The following is a 19,936-nucleotide window of genomic DNA, read 5'->3' as shown; positions in this document are numbered from 1 at the left end:
CAGATCTAAAGCCAGTGCCCTACCAGCAGCAGCGCAGAAGTAAGGGTGGCAATACTATACCCAGTCATCCTTTTTTCTGCACTGCTGCTGGCGACAGCGCTGCCTTCAGAGCTGGGTTCCCAGTCAGCCACTGCCACTCTCTAGCCGCCCAGCTCTGAAAGCAGGACCACAGCAGTACAGAAGTAATGGTAATGGTATCGCAACCCCCTCCCCACAAAACCTTGTAACCCGCTTCCCATCTCCTTTATGGGTCAGGACCCCTGAAATTACAACACTGTGACATTTCAGATTTAAACAGCTGAAATCATGAACTTCACAATTTTTTTAATCCTATGACTGTAAAATTGACCAAAATGGCCCCTGAATTTGATAGGATGCTAATTATAACACTCTCCTATTTCACTATCTGGCAGAAGCATCCAGGCGGTTGTGACCAGAGACCTCTCAAAATGGTCAGCAGCCCAGGAGTCTGTTTTCCCCCCAGGAGACTCAGCAAAGCAAAGGGGGGCACGGCGCATGTATTGCCCTTTTTCTGCCTTGCAAGTCCTCAGGAAGCTGCAGTGACCCCGGGCTCGGGTAGTGTCCCGCTCCGGAGGAACTGATGTAAGTCTGGGAGAAGCAGGGCCTCCAGGCCGGTGCTTTGCAGCTGGAGAGAAGCACAAGGGAAGTGCTCAGCCCCTCTCTCACTCTGGGCCACTTTACAGGGGAGCGAGCAGAAATTCGGGGCCCGGCCTGGGCCTCCGCGGGGGAAAGAGACTCGGCAACCCCCGCCCCCCCCCAGGAAGATGCACAGAAAACGTCGCACCCTCGATGAGCCTCGGTATGGGGGGAGGGGCAAAGACTGAAACGGACGCGGATCGGGGGGGGCGGGCAGGATTAGGAAGGCAGAGGCGAGGGGGTCGCACACAGAGAAACTGCCCACCCCCCTTTCTCGGACCAACCCCTCCCTTTTTTCCTAGGACTCCCCCGCAGTGATTCTCCGCTCGCCTATACTCAGCGCCCGCACCCACCTGGGGCTCCCGGCAGCAGTTTGTATTTTACCGGCAATTCAAGCCCAGCCGCGGGAACCGCCTCCCACCTCGTCTCCCGATTCGCATTAGCAGATTCATCGCTCGCTCTCCGCCGCCTACCTGCCATAGAGCGCCCGGGTCAACCCCACAGCGAGGCCCTGCTGCCGGGGGACTCCCACTTGCGGGCGGGCCGGGGCGGGACAGGGAAGAGTACTTAGCCTTGGGCACTGGCCAGGCTCGGCTCCTGCAGAATCTGCGCACACAAATCTGACAGCAGTTTCCGCTTCCGGGAAGTCTCGCGGCGCTTACGTCACTTCCAGCAACAACAGCAAACGTCAAAACTCAGGAGCGAGAAGGGGGCGGTGGCAGCAACGGCAGTGCAGAGGCTCTCGTCTCCTCTCCCTGCCCGGTGCTGCCTGAGTTCGTTCCCAGCCGGCGAGGCTCACGCACCGACTTGGCTCGTCGCGGCGGCGGTTGGGATCGGAGCTTGGAGAGGTACGAGATACCCCCGAACTTGGTCCGTGGGTCGGTGCGGAGTGATGGGCCCCGCGGCCAATCAGAGGTCAGCGCTAGGGTGGGGTAGTCTGAAAGGGCCAATCCGGCTCAGGGGCGGGACTTACCCTACCTTGTTGGGTCTGTATAAGAGGCTGGGGCTGGGAGCAGCGTTAACTTAAAGCTGCTCGGAGACCGCTGAGCCCCTGCTCGGCCGATTCCTGCCTGCTGCGCGCCGCGCATTCAGTGTCCGCGCCTGCCTGTCTGCCTGCCTGCTCCCTCCTAGCGTGCGCACATACGCACACGCCCCTTTCACTGTCCATGGGCGAGTAATCCCTCCACCTTCTTTTCTTCCCTAGGGCGCTGCGGGGGTGGGGGGGTGATGGTTTTTATTCCTTTGTTGTCCATGGGCGGGAGCTTTATTGGGGGCAGGGGGCGAGATAAGCGACGATACAACAGGCTGATGTTGATTCCGAATTGCTCCGAGCAGCGTGTGTGTGAGTAACGTGTAACCTAGAGTGAGGGCTACCTGGGGCCTCCAGTGAGGGAAAGGGGATGCTGTTGGCACTTTGAATTTCCCATGGAGATAGTGACAGCTCCGACAATCGTGGACATGAGGAAACGGAATAATCTTTTAAGTAACTAAAATAGTCATTTGAAAAACTCTTAAACTCTTATTAAATGCACCTCTGGCTTCCAAACATCCACATTCTGTAGTACTATTAATAATGCTTTATGGCCTGCGTACAGGACTGGAAAGGAAGGTGCACAGTGCACTAGCCCTTGTGCTCACCAAGTGGTGGGATTTTCAATTTCTGCTAAGGAACTGGCATTTATCTTGAACCAAAACAGTCACTGATGTGAGTACAGGCCAGTAGCATTGAAGGATATGTCTTTCCAGTTTCACACAGTTCAGGCAACATGGTATTTCTATCAATGAGACCATGATTTGACTTTTAGTATTCTGCAGCACACACCAGCAATGTAATACTTACCATAATGTAGCACATAGAAGCCATGTCCAAGATTAGGGCCTGCTTGTGATAGGTTCTCTACAGAAAAAGGTAGATAGGATAGTGAATGTTAGTGGCTTTCCCCTACTCACAAGGCCAATCCATCAGCGTCTCAAAAGGGAGGACTGTACAATTTGGAGGTCTTGGAAATATACCCATATGATTTATTTTGGTATAAACATTGAAGATGGAGACTTCCAAGTAGAAAATTAAACTGGCTACTATTTTATAGAATACAATCATATTGACTCTTATTTACTCCTTCCCTCAGATGGTTTTATGCCCAGAAATGGGTTTACCCATCGTGTTGTAATAGTGAGTTTCTAAAGTGTTCATCTTGGTTACTGCAAAACTGAAAATTGCTTGATGGGGAAAAAAAGACATCAGATCTAACAAATGGCAAATAAGCTCTTAGTTACAAATGTATTACATCTTATGGCTTTATGCTGATCAGTGCTTAGCTAGTTAAAACGTGTCTCCCTCTGTGAAATCTGCTCATTTTGTATTTAACTTAAAATACCTATTGTCCTTTAAAATCTTACTCATTTTAGGAATGATAAAATAATGAAGGATTTTGATTTTTAAACAGATTTCACCTTTGATATCTTTCCATAAAAGTATGGGAGTATTTCACAAAGAATATTCTGTCATACTACTGGATATTAGCCATACTTACTCTCTAATATGAAATTGATTAGAAGTATTTGTGGTCTGATTTCTGAGGTGAAAAGATTACCAGGAGCACTAAGAAAATGCTGACTGGCATTTGTGTATAAAAACACAGTGTAGCTGCTTTTCCATGTTTTATTTACAGCTAAAGGAAAGGCTTTAATCACCTGCAACCATTATGAACAAGTACTGCCTATAGACAGATAATCCATTTTGCAGAGGATCAGAAGCTAATATAAAAAAACCTCAGTTGTTTGCCTGGTGGTGTAAAGTCCACTTGATAATTCAGCAGGCGTGATCATTCTGTGCCCTACTTCTGATAATGCTCTTTATTTCTCACTTGTAAACCTCTCTGGAATACTCTGACCCAGGGAAAAAATGGTCTTTCAATGTCTTGTAATACTGGAAAAAGTGACAGCTTGAGTTAGCAATCTTCATTTGTTGGATTCTCCTCACACTTTTCAGAGCCCAGAGGATTCTTCTCCCATGCCCTACTTTCTCCCTTTTCACACTTCAGTATTGTTGTTGATCTCTTTCTATCTAATTATTATTTTATCAGCAGTATCCTCAGCACTGTACAATGTGCAAAAATAAAGATCATCTCTGCTTCAAAGAACTACAGGGAGGGGGAAAATGAGGAAGGAAAAATGGATGGGAAGAAAAAGTGTAGGCACAGAGAAAAGGGAGTAGGGGAGGAAGAGGGCAGACGTTCTGGTGAGGCAGACCAAGTAATGACTTTTCAATGGACATTTAATAGTACATGAACCGCAGCTGAAGGGAATCTAAGGTCCAAGTAACAAATACAAGAAATCTAGTTTGTGTCAGGTCATGAGAAGATGTGGGCTTTATGGCTGAGAGATTATTGGGGTAGGGATGGGCTGTATAGTGGAGGACACTTGCCAGAATCTGACATCTTGTGCCATCATCTAGACTGAATTTTGAAGGACAGCTCAAATTGCCTCAGATCTGTCAACAGCCTGCAAGATTAGCTGGTAGAGTTAACAATTCCAAAATTGTATTTGAGTGGGAGGGTCCTGTCCCAATGTCAAGAGATTGCATCAGAATGTGATGACCTGTCATGACAACACCAAAGCTGTCAGAACGCAAACGTCACATCACTTCCTCAGGTTCTGTGAGAAGGTGTTTGTGAGCAGCAGCAAATCTTAAAATGAAAGGAGGGGCTGGTTGCACTATTATTAAAGGTGCTTGACACTTTCCACTATAAAACCATGATTTTCAGTTGCTAACAATTTTGTCAAACTTTAACCATTTTGACTGAAATGCAGGTATCCTCTCAGGCTGAATTTTTAGGGGGATAATTTCAGCCAAATAGTTCAACCATTTCTGATCGAGGCTAGGAAAAACATGTTTCCCCCATGTAAAAAAAGTGGCAGCCTTTTCTTTGATTTAGCACTCCTATACTTTGGATCAGGGACTTGAAATTGAGCAGAAATGCATGTTTTATGATCTGCATAAAAATCCACCCACATTTGAACAAGTTATAATCGTCTGAAAAATCGCAGTTTGCACGTGGTCAGTAGAGACTTGCTAGAGCTTAACAGCTAAACTCCCAAAAGAATCCTCACTGAACCGCTCAAAATAATCCATTCTCCTTTCATACCTGCTAGTGCTGACCAGATGCTGCATGTGCCATCCCCACAGAGTGACTGAGCATGCTCCAGCACAGGTCAATGGGAATTATTCCTGTAATGGCTGCTCTGAGCCTAGGATGAGCATCAGAACTGAAGCCTGTCTCTCCTGCACTGTCAGCGATACCCCTGCTGGCACCTTGGCAGCATAGAGGAGGAAACCATATATCTCAAATGCACATGGGACAAAAGCCAGTTGAGGGTGAGAAAAAGGAGTAGATTGGGACAAGAAATCTGGTGAGACTGGGACTGGAAGAGGAGGAAAGAGAAACTGGGAGGTGGAGAGGAGGAGGGCTAGGACTAGCTGGGCAAGGGGACTGGGAGCTGCAGAGGGAAGACTGGGTTTGGGAGCTGTGAGGGAAATGGAGGCAGGGGCTAGAGGCATTGGCTGTGGGGTAACACTGAGATTGGACAAGGAGCTGGGGGAGTGGAGAGAAACTGGAACTAGAAAACAGTGTGGGGGAAAAAGAAAGATCTGAAAACATAGGGGGATAACTGGGACTGGCTGGGCAAAGACTGGAGCAAGATGCTGGGGAAGAGAGAGGTGTGTGTGCTGTGTGGGGGAGACTGAGATGGGATATGGAGCCTGGGAAGGAAGAGAGGGAGGCAGTGGGAGAGGGAACTTTGAATTAGAGAGGTTGGGCAAGGGTACTAAATGCAGCAAGGGGAAGAGGCTGGGAGTAAAGAAAGGCATGGAGATTAGGACTTGGAGAGCAAGATCGGGGTGAGGTGACTAGGACTGACAGGAACTGTGACAAGGAGCCAAGAGTGGGGAAGAGACCAGATAGGGGCAGAGTCAAGAGGATGGGGCAGAATGGGTCAAGCATAGGAGGAAATGAGCCTATTAGAACACACACTACAAGAGAGAATGAAATGGAACCCAAGATTCCTGAGTTTATATTTTAGCCATGTCAGTAAATATATGGGAAATCTACTGGCAAAGTGCATCTCTCATCCTCCCCTCTAGTACTTGTCCATACAGGGAATCACAATTACTATTGCTGTGAGTTACTCCATTAGCTTAAATGGCAGATTAGTGCTAACATCCTATCTCATAGAACTGGAAGGGACCCCAGAAGGTCTTAGAGTCCAGCTCCCTGCCTTCACTAGCAGGACCAAGTACTGATTTTTGCCCCAGATCCCACAAGGCTTAAACTCACAACCCTGGGTTTAGCAGGCCAGTGCTCAAATCACTGAGCTATCCCTCCCACTGCAGAATGGCTAAAGGTTCTAGACATGCTGATGACCATGTGGATGAAAATATGACAGCACCTAATTACATTTCTGTATCTTAAATTTGCTTTTTTAAAAAAACCTGGGAAATTATATAAAAGATCCCCTACAGTAAAAGAATGTTATTAAGGTGGCAAAGTCAAACACTTAAATATGAGATGCATGTGCAACATTAATTTGTCCCCTTTAATTCACTTACTGGGAACTGTGGATAAATATATGAAATACTATGTAATGCTATAAGTACACTGAAAACTCAGGTCCTATCTGTCTCAAATTGGGTGTCCAACATTAGTGGCTACTTTTGACTTTAATCTCTCTGTGCATCAGTTCCCCATTTGTAAAATGAGGAGAATACCATCCCCCTCACATCATGGGGCTGTTGTGAATATAAATTATTTGTGTGTGAAGCACTTATATACCATAGCGATTAGCACCATAGAATAAGCCCATGGAAAAACAAACAATAATTCTGTTTTCAGAGCAGGGGTCACACACTGAATAATAAAGATAAAACATGTTGAACAGCTCATGAGTTGAGTACCATTTCCATCACTGTATATGAAAATCAAGGGTAACATTGGTGTTTTCAAATGTATATTTAAACTGAAATATAATTCATTTACAGCCACTGCCATTAATTCAATTTTTCTTTCCACTATTTTAACAAGTTGTTTCTATGAACTATAAATATCACTATATCAAATTAAAAAAAAAAAGTCCTCTAGCAAAAGGACCAATCTAGGAAAGACCTGAAATTGATGCTATGAACGTTCAGCACAGATTTGTTCTTCTAGAATTGACAGGGTCATCAACATTTACAAGAAGGGCTCCACCAGGTTTTGGGTCACATAACTGATTCAAAGACAAATGCACAAATAGCAGCGAGAGAGAAGTCTCATGGATTTGAAGACGCAGCTTCACTTTTCTTAGATTTTAAACGTAATTAAAAACTGAATGAGATTTGTTTTTCAGCTGTATTAAATACTTGCCTTCCCAACCCTTCACCAGTTTACTTCTTAAAAACCTTTATGATAAAAGACAGTCATAGGTAATTGCTGTTTGCAAGTTAGAAAGTGAAGATTTGTAATAAAACTAATTCCATAAATAAAATTCAGAAATCAGCTAGATTTTAAATTTCCTGATTCTGAAAAATTCTAAGCAGTTCAGTATTTCCACATAAAAGCTTCTTAACCAGGTAAATCTAATTTGTTTCTTCACATAACTAGAACAGCAAATTGTGTATTTCTCAGTTCAATAATATGAGAAGTTTTCCCTTCCTTAATCTACTACTACTCTCTCAAATCTACAACATGGCTATCTATTTACCGAGTTTTACTAGACTGAACAAGAGAGTAAACCAGCACATAATCAACTAATCCTATTGTAAAATATTAAGCACCTGTTTTAAAAGTGCTTAATCACAGCATGTATAAAGTGACACAATCAATTGCATGTATATTAGTAAACAAGCAATTTACTTCCTGCCTTTCTTGAGAGGAACACCTAAGCTTTAAAAAAAACAAAACAAAACAAAACACACACACCCCAAACCTTCAAGGTTGTTAGCAGCTTCAGCCTAATTCAATAGCAAGTAATGATCACATTTGGAAGATATACTTTTGAATTTTTCCTTCTTAAAAATGTCTAACACAAATATAATTGCAACCATGGGGGAAAAAAGTGCCCAACTCAGTGCATATCAATATTTTAAAATGACCAGGAAATAAGTGGGTTGGTGGGAAGGGGCTTATCCAGGACTTTCTGGAGAATTTACATTTCATTTAGAAAAAGCAAGTTTTTAGTCCTTAACCTTGTAATAAGGACCTTCTGAATGTGGAGAGAATATACATGTAAATATATCTTCCGCAATCTGAAGGCAAATTGAAACGAGGTAACAACTGCTTAAGGCCTAAAGCCTGGTCCCAGCACAGAACCTAGACAGTTGTGTTACGGAGCTGCTCTGGGATGGAGGCCATCCTGAGGGGTGGAGTTGCTCAGTGGCTATTTATTTCATGGTGAATAGTAACTGGTGGCTCTGTATAGCGGCAGATTCACCAACTCTGCTGTTTCCTGTCCTGTGATTTAATTAATATTTAATTCACAAAGGCTCTGGAGCTGAGCTCTGTGGTGCCTTGTAGGCTATCAGAACCACGTCTCCTCTACTGCTGCTGCAGTCTAGTGGAACTCTATTTGTTTTGTGGCCACAAAGGAGAGGGAAGGATCGACCCTAAGAGGCACTAACTGTTTCCATTAATCTCTATATGGCATTGCTGCTGCTGTTTGTATTATAGTAGTGCCTAGATACGCCAACTGAGATTAGGGGTCCCCTTGTGCTAGGCACTGTACATGTACAAGTCTTAGAAAACTGGTATGTTTTTGGACCGGTGGGAGAGGGGCTGGGGATGGCGAAATTTGAGCATCGGCAGCAAGTAATTAACTTGCAAAAATTGTAGATGCAAATGTTGGAGGCTCTTTATGTTCAGAACTTCTGATGTCTTTGTGAGTGAATAGATTACTATGCTAACAGATAAACAGTAATGTTAAACTTAAGTCTTAAGCCCATCAAAGTCTAATAGCCTCTTGTAGAGTCTAATATATCCTCACCAGTGTATATATGCAGTGACCGTGTTGTCTGAGAATATCTTCTGAACTGTAGTTCTTTGAAGCAGGGATGATCTTTCCCTTCCCTCCATCAATGTTTTTTAACCTTCTAAAAGCACCCACTCCCCATTAAGACGTTTATATATATAAGAGAGAGGTGTTTATGTAAAATGAGAGGTTTTAAAACAGAAAAAAAATCCAAACGGGTTCCAATAGAAGTAGAAACCATTCAAGAGTTCAAAAAGTAGAAACAGGCAGAAATAAAAACCAAAGTAGTTTGAATATCCCACTTTTGCAAACTTCTAAAACAATTTGATGTTTTGGTTTTGTGACCATTAGCCTTGTTCTCCCTCCACCTCCTCTTTTTGTTAGTTTCCTACTAGTTACATTTTTAAGCTCTTTTGGAGTCATTACCTCATATGTCTGCCCTAATATAATAGATCCCTGATTCTGATTTCCAGGTGCTACCCGAATATGAATAATAAAAGCATGCATGTGAGCTCTTACTGGACCCGTATCCAAATGCACAAGTCAGTTCAGATGTGTCTTATTTTTTTGTTTGTTTGCTTTTGGTTTTGGTTTTTTTGGTGAGCCAGCAACAGGAGACTGCAGAGCTCAGGAATGAGTGCTCATTAATTTATGTTCTGCTATCATAGCAGGGGTATAAAAATAAGACTGTTTCACTGTATAGTTCTAAAACATACCAGAATTCAAAGAACGTTCCTTTGCTTGGGTTGTGAGTTCAAGTGTGGCCCTCTTTGTGAGTAACTACTTTCCTTGTTCTTTTGCTTAAATACGAGTTATTACTGAAATATTTGTCATTGAGATTTAAGTGTCTAGTTTAGAAGGTTCCAGAATTAAATTTCAGAATCTGCTGCATTTACTATACTCTACAACATAACTAACTAGCAATAAGTAAGAAAAGACATCACATACACAGGTGCTGTACAACTGAGATGCTGGTAAAAAGAGGGCACAGCCTAGTACAACTTTGGTTGTGATAAAAAGAAAGGCCTGGATGCCTTTCGACCAATGTCTTGTGTTGTGATTAAGATTCTCTTTAGCACTGGAACATAAATTCCACATTAAAAAAATGGATTCCTCAAGCCACCCTTTCTAAATCTCATGACATTTAAAATTGCCATAGAAGAATAAATTGCAACCTTTACAAAAACAAAACTTGTGTTAGCTAGGAGACTGAAGGAAAACAGAAAATGACATTTTCTAGCGTTCAGCCTAGTCTGATTTTTAAGTTTTGTAAGCAAAAGGGCTTCTATCACTTTCTTGGAAAACTGTTCCACGTCATAAAAGATTTTACGGTCAGGATGTTTCTAAAAATTCAGCCTACATTTTTCTTAGCTTCATCCCATTACTTCTAGCTATACCCCCTTTCATCATCATCAAATAATTTCACTATCCATGGTGAATACATCCTTCAGATATTTGTAGATCTTTACTGTGTTTCTCATCTTAATCATTCCTTAGTTCTTCAAGGTTTCTTTCACATTGATTAGCTCTTCTAGGTTTCTTCGGACTCTCTAGCCTAGCCATCTGATAATTGTTTTTCTGTGAACTCACTTGCATTCAATATATTTTAAGTAGAATGCCCAGAATCAAGCACACGAATCCAGGTGCAGTCACACCTGAGCTACACTGAGAAGAACTATTACCTCCCTAATTTGTGTAGCAGTGCTTCTTTAAATGCAGCTCAAGACTGGTCTTTTTATAGACATATCACATTACAAATATATGTTGCAGAGTTGTCAGCACTTGATTTTAATCACAAATCTGATATTTGGCATTTCTATAAAAAATGCAGTTATTGGGCTCACTTGTAATTGATTTTGTTTACAACGCACACAAATTTAAGTTTTTGTGTCTATAACTATGAGAGCTAAAGATGAATCCACCTTCTGTTTTTGAAGCATTTTGTCTAAATAAATAAATATTAGAAGATCTTTATATTATTACTTTGTCTTCGCCAATAATTGCCAATCTTCCTAAATTAGAATCAATTCCAAAGTTGTTAGGTTTTATCTTAATACCAATCCCTGCCTTTATTACATACTACCCCACATGCAGGGCCGGAGCAAGGAAGTTTCGTGCCTTGCGCCCGCCCCCCAGCCCTGCAGCAGCTCCCCACCCCCTGGCCCAAGGAGCCCTGCGGTACCTCCCCACCCCAGCTCACTTCTGCTCCGTGAGCTGCAACAGCTGATTGGCGCCGCAAGTCTGGGAGGTGGGAGAAGTGAAGCAATGACTGCGCAGTGGAACCCCTGGGCTGCCGGCTGCCAGCGCGCTGACCCAGGCGAACCCCTGGGCTGCCGGCTGCCGCTGCTGCCGGTAGCTCAGACTCCCTCTCCATCCCAGCAGCAGCGGGCCGCTCAACCACTTAAAAAAAATTGGGGGGGGGGGTGCTGCTTTTTGGCACCCCCAAATCTTGGCGCCCTAGGCAACCACCTAGTCCATCTAAATGGTTGCACTGGCCCTGCCCACATGCCATTTATCATTACCTCTTGATTATAGTCTCAGTCTGCATTACATTGTTTCCAGACAGGCCATTTGAGTTAATTTTACAAATAATTCTGAAAACACTAGTCTCAAACATCGTGATCCCTCTTGTAAGTCCTGTTAACTTGAATGGAGCGACTTACATTGTGCTTAGTACTATTTACAGAATCAGGCCCTGAATTTTGTAATTCTGTCCAGAGCATCAATAATGTTTGGCAAATTTTATTTTTTAAGTTTTTATTGACTTTTTTTGTGCTCCATATCTGTTCATTTTACTGGGGACAGAGGATAAACATACGGCATAATAATTGACAAGATTATTCTTCTCTTACTATTTGAAAGTCAGTTCTACCTTTGTTTTTATTCAGCTTTTCAATACCTACTAGCTATTTCCCAAAACTTTTCATAAATTGCCAATGCAACTGTAAATTTATAAGTTAATTTCCTTAGCAGCTGTAAAAATGCCCACTGACATTTGTTAATAAATAACCTTTCATTTGGATTTTATGATCCACAGGCTCGCAGATGGGTCAGGGGCTGTGGAGAGTGGCTAGGAACCAGCAGCTGCAACACCAAGGATACAGTGGGCAAGGCTATCTCACCAGAGACCCTGGTAGAAGATTAGCTACTAACAGCATTTCAAACACAAACCATCGTAAACAAGCCCAAGGAGGAATTGACATCTACCATCTGTTGAAAACAAGAAAATCTAAAGAACAAGAAGGATTCATTAACCTGGAAATGCTGCCCCCTGAGCTTAGTTTTACCATTTTGTCGTATCTGAATGCAACTGACCTCTGCCTGGCTTCTTGTGTCTGGCAGGATCTTGCTAATGATGAGCTGCTCTGGCAAGGGTAAGTTAATGTGAGGTCACCTGCATGGAATAAAGAGGATTACTAGATTGATTGTGGGTTGTCACTATGTTTACCCTTTTAAACAATGTTTCAAATGTGAAAAGTTACTGTTTAACTCATGCTAATGAACTGCTTTATACATTTTAAGGATTTCCTATTTGTCTTGTTGCAAACAAATATTACCGAAGTCAATTCAGACTTGACAGTGGGAAAATCTGAGCCCAGTGCAAGTCCAGATCTGTGTGAAAATTATAAACATTCTGTTGTTTGTGGTATCACTTCTAGAAAGAAGACTAATGGCTTGTCTTCACTGCGGTGTAAATCAAGGGTTGCCCCTAACCCAGCTCCCCCACCCCCTGCACACGCAAAATATTATAGTTCAAGTTCAGTGGTACTTTAAATTTGAGCTAGCTGGCCCATCAACAGATGTGAGTTGAAGCTCAAGTGATTGCTATGCTGGAGTTGATAATGTAGAGGTAACTCAGCTAGGCTGTGCTGCTAAAGTGTTGTTTGCAGTGTTGTCATTCTCACTCAAGCTAGAAAGGAGTTAGCTTGAGTTATCTATGCTCACGTTAGCACTGAAATGAAGACAAGCCCTCTAGCACACTGGTGTCTCCACAAGTGCTTTTCATTGCCCACTAGGTGCCTGGCAATAGAAATGTTAACCTTTGTTGTACAGAATGTTACAGTGGGTTTAAGTCCAGCATATATAATCTAAACGGGAGAGGATTAATGCAGTAAAGCAGAAGTGTCATACTGCAGTGATAGTAAAGATGATGTGGATTGTAGACTTTTTTAGTCAGTAAGGAGAGAAAAGTGAGGAATCCATTGTCTCCATCAAAAATAGAGAACTTAAATGTAAAACTCTATGAAAATTGATTTGCAACATTCAGATAAGTCATCCTTTCATAAGATCCAGTTTCAAATTAAATGAACATCTAGTTGAAGCTGCAAGCAGGCTCTGGCCAGTACTGAGTCCTGACCTGGACTGAGCTTCTGGAGGCTAGGGATCAGGTTTATAGTGCCATGGGCCATTCTACTTTGCTTCAGCCAATGAGCTCCTTCTACTTTTCCTTTCCATTCTGGGTTTCATTTGTTTTGTATTGTGTGTGTTTTTAAAACTTGTTTTAGCTGTTAAAACCAGTGTGCCATCTTATCTTCCTCTGGCTAGGAAGAAGTAAGTGACCAACAACCACCACCACTCCTGGACACAAGAATTAAACATCTGGGAATTTCACACTTTACAATGAAAAGGTGCAGTGATGCACTCCTAGCACCCAGTGATGCTGTGTAAATATATAAATACCAAAACTTGCAAGCCCCCTCACATGGCCTAAAATGAAGTCCATTAGTGACTAGGAGTTACTGTTGTCTTGTCCTGGTTCCATGGAATATCTGTGCCTAGTCTAAGATTTCTCTTACAATAAAAGTGTATACATTTTGTAGCATAAAGATTAAAGGAAGGAGAAAAGAAATCAGCATTGCAGTGTACTATATAGTTGAATCCTCTTCTGTTTTTCCCTTTGAGGTATATTATACAATTACATGCAAAACATTAAGAATGTTATTTAGGTTGTAAAGTCAAGCACTCAAAAGTTAGGAAATGCCAGAATTAACATGATCTGTGCAGTCTTTGTTCGGCTCCCTTGTGCATTTGGATTATGATACTGTCATTAATTACATGATCCCATATAATTTTTCACAGGATCTTGCCTCATTTAGTGCATAAGATGACTGATTGTCAATTAATGAGCAGCTATTCAATATTTTTTATCCCAATTGTTCAATATGCCAAGTATTTTCATACTAGATTTATTCCTATTTTGGTAGGTTGTGCAAATCCACTTGGGGACACTGCTCTATATACAATAAAAATCCACCTCTAGGATTTTCTTTTAGAAGATTGTATATGCAGCTGGATGAGGGCAGTCTCACCTTTAACGCCAACCCTGATGAGGTAAGTGGAGTGTTGCTAACATCAGTAACAGTTGCAGTAATTTTAATACAGTTACAAAAAAAACTGTACGTGAGAACATGGAACTTGTAGCAACATTAGAAGTTGATTTTTAATGGATACTGTGTTGTACTATGTGAATCCTGAATACTAAGTAATGGCCCTATACTGATCTTTTATGCTGACAGTTCCCAGACACATGATTTACTTGTTTGACTCATAAGTTCTCTGCCCAGCAGTTTAACAGATAGATGTCAGAAATTCATAACCACATCCTGACATGGAGGTGGGATCCTGGTAAATAAAACAGTAGGCAGTTTCAAAAATGGTTGTGATATGCCCACAAAAATAAATATTTAAAAAACCTTACTATGTAATATGGACTTTATCCTGCTTTCACTGAAGTCAATGCCAAAACTCCAATTAACTTCAGTGGAGCAGGCTCAAGCCCTAAATGCAGATGAAACCTGCCATAGAGCGGAACACCAATTGCATCTGTGATGGTGGGGGACACTGTTCATAAGCAGTCTTCAAAGACAATACACAAACCTCCAATTTCAAGGTGCCGGTGCTGAGATAATATCTGTTAGCTTACCCTGCCTATAAAATTACACTAATGCAACAAAACTGTTGAAGACTGAACTTTTGTAAATAGCAGTGATTTTGATTTTTCTGAATGCTTCCTTTTTAATAAACTTATCTCATTCTGTTAAGTTAAATATGTACGTTTTAAATAAAACGATCTCTCAGAACTAAAAAAAGTAACTATTAATTCATATAACTAGTCAAAACCAAACTAACTTCTGCTTTTTCCCAGTCTAGCCACATCTTTGCTTGTGTGAGGAGAAATTTGAGAGTTGAAACAGGTTTAACCTAGGATACATGTGGTAAAAACCCCACCAGCATTTTGAAAATATTCCCTTGTGTATAAAATTAGATTCCTCATGCATCACATTTTCTGCAAAAAGATGGTAAATCACACTGAACAAAACTGAGTTTTCACTTTCTAGGTATATTTATATGATAAAGACACACAAGTGGTAATTGGATAAATCCAGAGTAGTAAAAAAAAATTTTCAGTTTTATGTTTAGAAACAAATAATTCGCTATGTCAGTATCGTACAGATAATGTGTATGTACGATTGCCGGACAAAATGATAAAGCAGTCATATAAGCCAATACAACAACATGATCTGGTTTAAATTCCATGAGTCTCATTTGCCCTGGCTCACTTTTTTTTTTTTAATTTGACTGGTGAAAGCCATGCCCTTTTTTTAGATCACAAAATATAATAGTCAATTCTTTTGATACACTACAAGAAGAGGGCAGAATACTCTAGAATCCCACTGAAGTTATCAGTATTGTGCAGCTCAGGTTAAGAATGTGTCATATATTTATCTTCAGAATAATCTTAGTGGAACTACTACTAGAGATGAAATTTTACAAATGAGACTTTATACTGAGATATTTAAGACTTGTTTACAAGAGTACAAGTGCTAACCCTAGGCTAAGGCCAGGCCAAGTCCTAAATCTGGTAACAGCTCTGCCTACGTAGAGTTCCCCCTCAGTTTTAATTGGATATAATATTATCCTTCACATCCTGTCCTAAACTGCAATGTGCAGTTACACTCCAATTTAGCAGTGAAGTAATTTTTGTATAGTGTAAAGCACTTTGGGATTCTTCAGAATAAAACGTACTATATACAAATAAGTAATTTTTATATTACATGAAAATTAATAATTTGTAAATATTCTATAACATTGATTTATATATTAAATGTATTATAATACATTTGCTACTTCAGAATTCACAATGGTCCATTTGTCAACTGAAATATGGACAGTCAGCTTCAGGTCCCTTGAGAGTCTGGAATTTCATTGTATCTCCTAGGCGCTTCTGATCTTCTCTCTCTGTGGAGCACCATAGCCTAGCAGGAAGTGTTCTGGGCCTGAAAGTTCCAAGAACATTCACTTGTTTATTTTCTTTATCACTGTGATATTGACAGAATTATTACTATAAGGACACTGTGACTGATATGATATGAAATAACATTCCATTATTACAAATCCTATGTCTAAAAACTTCCTGCCCAACTCTGCTTTACATTTAGTAACAGACCTGATTAAAATATTATAAAAATAAGAATACTTATGGCCACAGGAGCAAGATTCTCCAAAGGACACCGTCCATGTCATGAAAATGGGTAACCAAGCTCCACAGCAACAGCTCCAGAACTATCAGTGGCTCACGGGGTGGGGGAGAGCGCCTGCACACTTTGTGGTAGGATTATCTAGTTCACCATTGTTGTGTGCATGGCGTTGTGAAATCTGCTGTATATGCTGTATTGACTGTGTGCATGAGCTTGCATAATTCATGGCAGGTGACCACATTCTGTTGAAGAATGTATCTGACCACATGTTTACGCATAACATGACAACCTCCTTATGCATGTGCAAGATTTGTTTTTTATTTTTATTCCATTGGCAGCATCCTCATAGCTAAAATCTATTTTGTTTTTACTTCCAAGTGTATCAAGATTTTTAAGAGTTTAAGAATTATTTTTTATAATCGGCCAACTTAATTTCTGCCATATATTATTCTAAATAATGTACAGTGTGTGTGAAACTTTCCCACACAATACTCATTCCATATCATGCAGAGTTATAACTCAAAGTTTGGAGGTGTCATGGGTAGATTTAATTTTCTCTGAAATAGGAAGTCATAATCATAAAGTATGCTTTAAAGATTATTATGAGGCACAGTTATGCACTTAAACTGTAAGTGGAGATGGGAGGGAGAACATTTGCCTCAGAAAAGATGTCCAATTTCTCTTTTACTCCTAATGTTAATAGTCTTAACTGAATTGTTTTATTTACGTTTTCCTTCGTGGATAAAGGGTGAAATTTTGGCCCTGCTGAAGTCAATGGTAAAACTGTTACTGACTTCAGTGGACCTAGGATTTCACCCATACAATATAATAATGTTCTAAATTGTAGTGAGTATAGTGTATCTGTAATTAAGTTTGACATTGCTTATTTTCTCATCTTCCCCTTTTTTTCCAATTGCTCCTAATTTTGTCAGACTAATTCATGACTTGGTTGGTGAGGGTGATTTTCTATGCTTTCCAGTTTAGAAGTGATTTTTTTTCTCAGAAGTTTTGAGCAAAATTTATTAGTTTGTTTTGTTTTATAAATTAAACTTATGTGCAGAAAATACTCCCTTTTCCATATGTGTCTGTCCAAATTCTTGTGCAAGGTTATTCAACAGCTCATGGTAAAAACATCAAATTGGCTTGTTTTATACATCTTTAAGGAATAAGCTAGGCTAGAGGGAAATGTTCAGCTGTCTAAAAGTTATGATAATTGAAAATGGAATATCATGTTTGCATAGTTTATTTAATTGACCTGAATGTCACATTTCAAGGCAACTGCACCTGTATTACTCCTCTATGATCCCACAAGGGCACCCATGTTAGGCTGTAGGGTCCTCAGATGTCACCTCTCTTAAGTGGAGACTGCTTCTCTGTCCCTCCTGACCAGGGCATTTCCAGGCTGAACAGTCCCCATACTGTACTGTGCAGCAAAAGACAGATTTCCTAAGCAGGCCTGAATCACTTCTCTAATCAGAGACAGCGCACAGTGTAATTGCCACAGTTAAGTAACCACACTTAGCTCTTTCTAAGCAAGCACATTTATTCTTAAGGTGAAAGCATTACAGAAAAAATTAACAATAAAAATCCCCTACATGTGTGCTGATAAGCTGACCAGAGATGACTCCCTAACTCCAACAAAAGCTTTGGATGGTGATTAGTCCTTCAAACCCCACACAGGTATTTCCTATGGTCATAAATTCTTCACAATTTCAGCTCAAGAACAGCATCCGTGTCTCATGGAGTCTTAATGGGCCAAAGATCTTTCAGCTCTTCCCTGAGAGTTAGGCTCCCCATTGGACCAAAGGTCCTGTACACTTGCTCTGTCTCAGGTACCCTGCTTGCTCTCCCAGACAGCCTGGTCCTCTCTGCTCCCCTGCTGGAGCAAGAGTCTCTTCTCTCCACCTGTCCTTTTATCAGGGCCAGCTGTACCCTAATTGAGTGCAACCACACCTGACTGGAGCGGGATGACCACCCTGCTACACACACACACACACACACACACCCCTCAACATCTCACGCCCAGGGGATGGGGGTGGTCCTCTAGCCTGTGTGATGTGGAGATATCCTGCCAGTCGCATTCGCTTCTCTTCACTCTCCTTCAACAGCAGGCCCAGGTCTTCTTTCTCCTTGTTCACCTTCTCCAGCTCTGCCTCTGCTGTCTGGCAGGCCTGGGTTCCCGTCATAGCCTGCTCTCTCACAGCCTGTGTCTCAGTCCCCTTTTCTGCCACCTCGTGCCGGTGGCTCTCTGGCAGGTCTACCGCCTTGACTCCAGCGTTGATCACACTCATCTTTGCCCCTTTGGGTCCCCAGGCACCTCCTTCGGCCACCCTTCCCTGAGGGGGCAGTGCCTCTTAATATGGCCCCACCCATGGCAGCCAAAGCATACTCCCTGCCCATCTGCTTGCTTGGGCCTCTTATAGTCTGTTTTGGGTCCCCACTTCTCGCTGGAGCTCAAGAGGACCCTCCACCTTGAGCCTGGGCACTCCCAGTGCAGGTGTCCACTTTGCCCATAGGCCCAACATGTTCATCATCCCCTGGGTTTGCTCACCCAGCGGGCCTTCCCAGGGTCTTATCCTTTCCCCTGCTGTGGGTGAAGTAATTTGCCCCAGTCCCAATAGGAACAATCTCTCCTTAAATATCCACGCCTCTTGCAGGCATAACAAGTCCAGTACTCTGCCACTGGCCTCCTGGCGCAGGGCTTTTCCCACCGCTTTCTGTGGTCTCTCCTGGATTTCTTCCTCAATAGTCTTACAAGGGCCCGCTGTTCATCAAGCAGCTGCCCCCTCTGTTTCTGCAGGGCCCAATAGATCTCCCATTGTCCCTCCTGGCTCACCTGTAGCAGAGTTTCTAGTCTTCCCCGCTGCTCACCAGTCCCCTTTCGCTGGAGCACCGATGCTGGAGCCCAGCCAGGGGTGGCATAAGAGCCCTCTGCAAAAAAAAAAAAAACCTCTACGTAGGCGGGATCCATTCCCTTCACTTATATTTGCACACTCTGCCCAGGCCTCACAGTTCCCCTTTTATCAGAGTGGACCGTAAATGCCCACATTCTCCACCATATGTAGCAGAGCACCAACTCACTGGCACAGCACCTCCTACTGGTCAGTCCGGGCATTAGCTCATTCAGCTCAGGAGCACCCTTCTCTGGCCAGTTTCTCTCCCTCGGTTACCTGCCCTGTTGTCTCCACCACCTCCGGCCCCATGTCAGTTCTGGCCCTTGGTGCTCCTTACCCTGGGGTGCTGCCCTACAGCAGTGCCCCCACACTCTGAGTCTTCCCTCCCAGGGGAACCCCAACCCCCTATACCCACATTGCCTCAGTGACTATGCCAGTCATCATCTAGACCAGGGGTAGGCAACCTATGGCACGTGTGCCAAAGGCGGCACGCGAGCTGATTTTCAGTGGCACTCACACTGCCTGGGTCCTGGCCACTGGTCTGGGGCACTCTGCATTTTAATTTAATTTTAAATGAAGCTTCTTAAACATTTTAAAAACCTTATTTACTTTACATACAACAGTAGTTTAGTTATATACTATAGACTTATAGAAAGAGACCTTCTAAAAACATTAACTTGTAATACTGGCACGCGAAACTTTAAATTAGAGTGAATAAATGAAGACTCGGCACACCACTTCTGAAAAGTTGCCGACCACTGATCTACACCCTTCTCTTGGGCAAACTGCAGTCTGAAATGGCCACTCATCACTGGCAAGGGTTGGACCTGCTGCCTTTCTAACCCAGCTGCCTCCCTGCAGCTCTAGTACCTCCCCTGGCCTTTAGCAAGGCCTCAGCCTGGAAAC

General features: G+C 42.4%; 2 protein-coding genes across 14 annotated transcripts in view; one reads left to right on the top strand and one right to left on the bottom strand.

Moving 5' to 3' along the window:
- CEP44 (centrosomal protein 44) overlaps positions 1–1,248 on the bottom strand; it is a 44,917-nt gene extending 43,669 nt beyond the window's left edge. For 4 of the 10 annotated variants that reach the window (XM_050945375.1, XM_050945380.1, XM_050945381.1 and 1 more), the window contains exon 1: positions 1,011–1,115. The gene's annotated coding sequence lies outside the window, so the exon portion shown is untranslated. The other 6 variants (XM_050945379.1, XM_050945384.1, XM_050945382.1 and 3 more) reach the window with 5 other exon arrangements.
- Positions 1,249–1,309: 61 nt separating this feature from the next.
- Positions 1,310–19,936, top strand: part of FBXO8 (F-box protein 8) — a 29,996-nt gene continuing 11,369 nt past the window's right edge. The window contains exons 1-4 of one of the 4 annotated variants that reach the window (XM_050945390.1): positions 1,310–1,505; positions 11,696–12,032; positions 13,863–13,989; positions 16,148–16,267. In XM_050945390.1, the coding sequence (XP_050801347.1) occupies positions 11,704–12,032; positions 13,863–13,989; positions 16,148–16,267 (576 nt within the window). In that variant the 5' untranslated portion in view covers positions 1,310–1,505; positions 11,696–11,703. Of the gene's footprint in view, positions 1,506–1,658; positions 1,828–1,929; positions 2,000–11,695; positions 12,033–13,862; positions 13,990–16,147; positions 16,268–19,936 lie in introns of those variants that run through there. The other 3 variants (XM_050945388.1, XM_050945387.1, XM_050945389.1) reach the window with 3 other exon arrangements.

This window comes from Gopherus flavomarginatus, chromosome 3 (genome assembly GCF_025201925.1).
Source record: "Gopherus flavomarginatus isolate rGopFla2 chromosome 3, rGopFla2.mat.asm, whole genome shotgun sequence".
NCBI lineage: Eukaryota > Metazoa > Chordata > Testudines > Testudinidae > Gopherus > Gopherus flavomarginatus.
The sequence above is the reverse complement of the archived record's forward strand: the minus strand, read 5'-3'. Positions and strand labels throughout refer to the sequence as shown.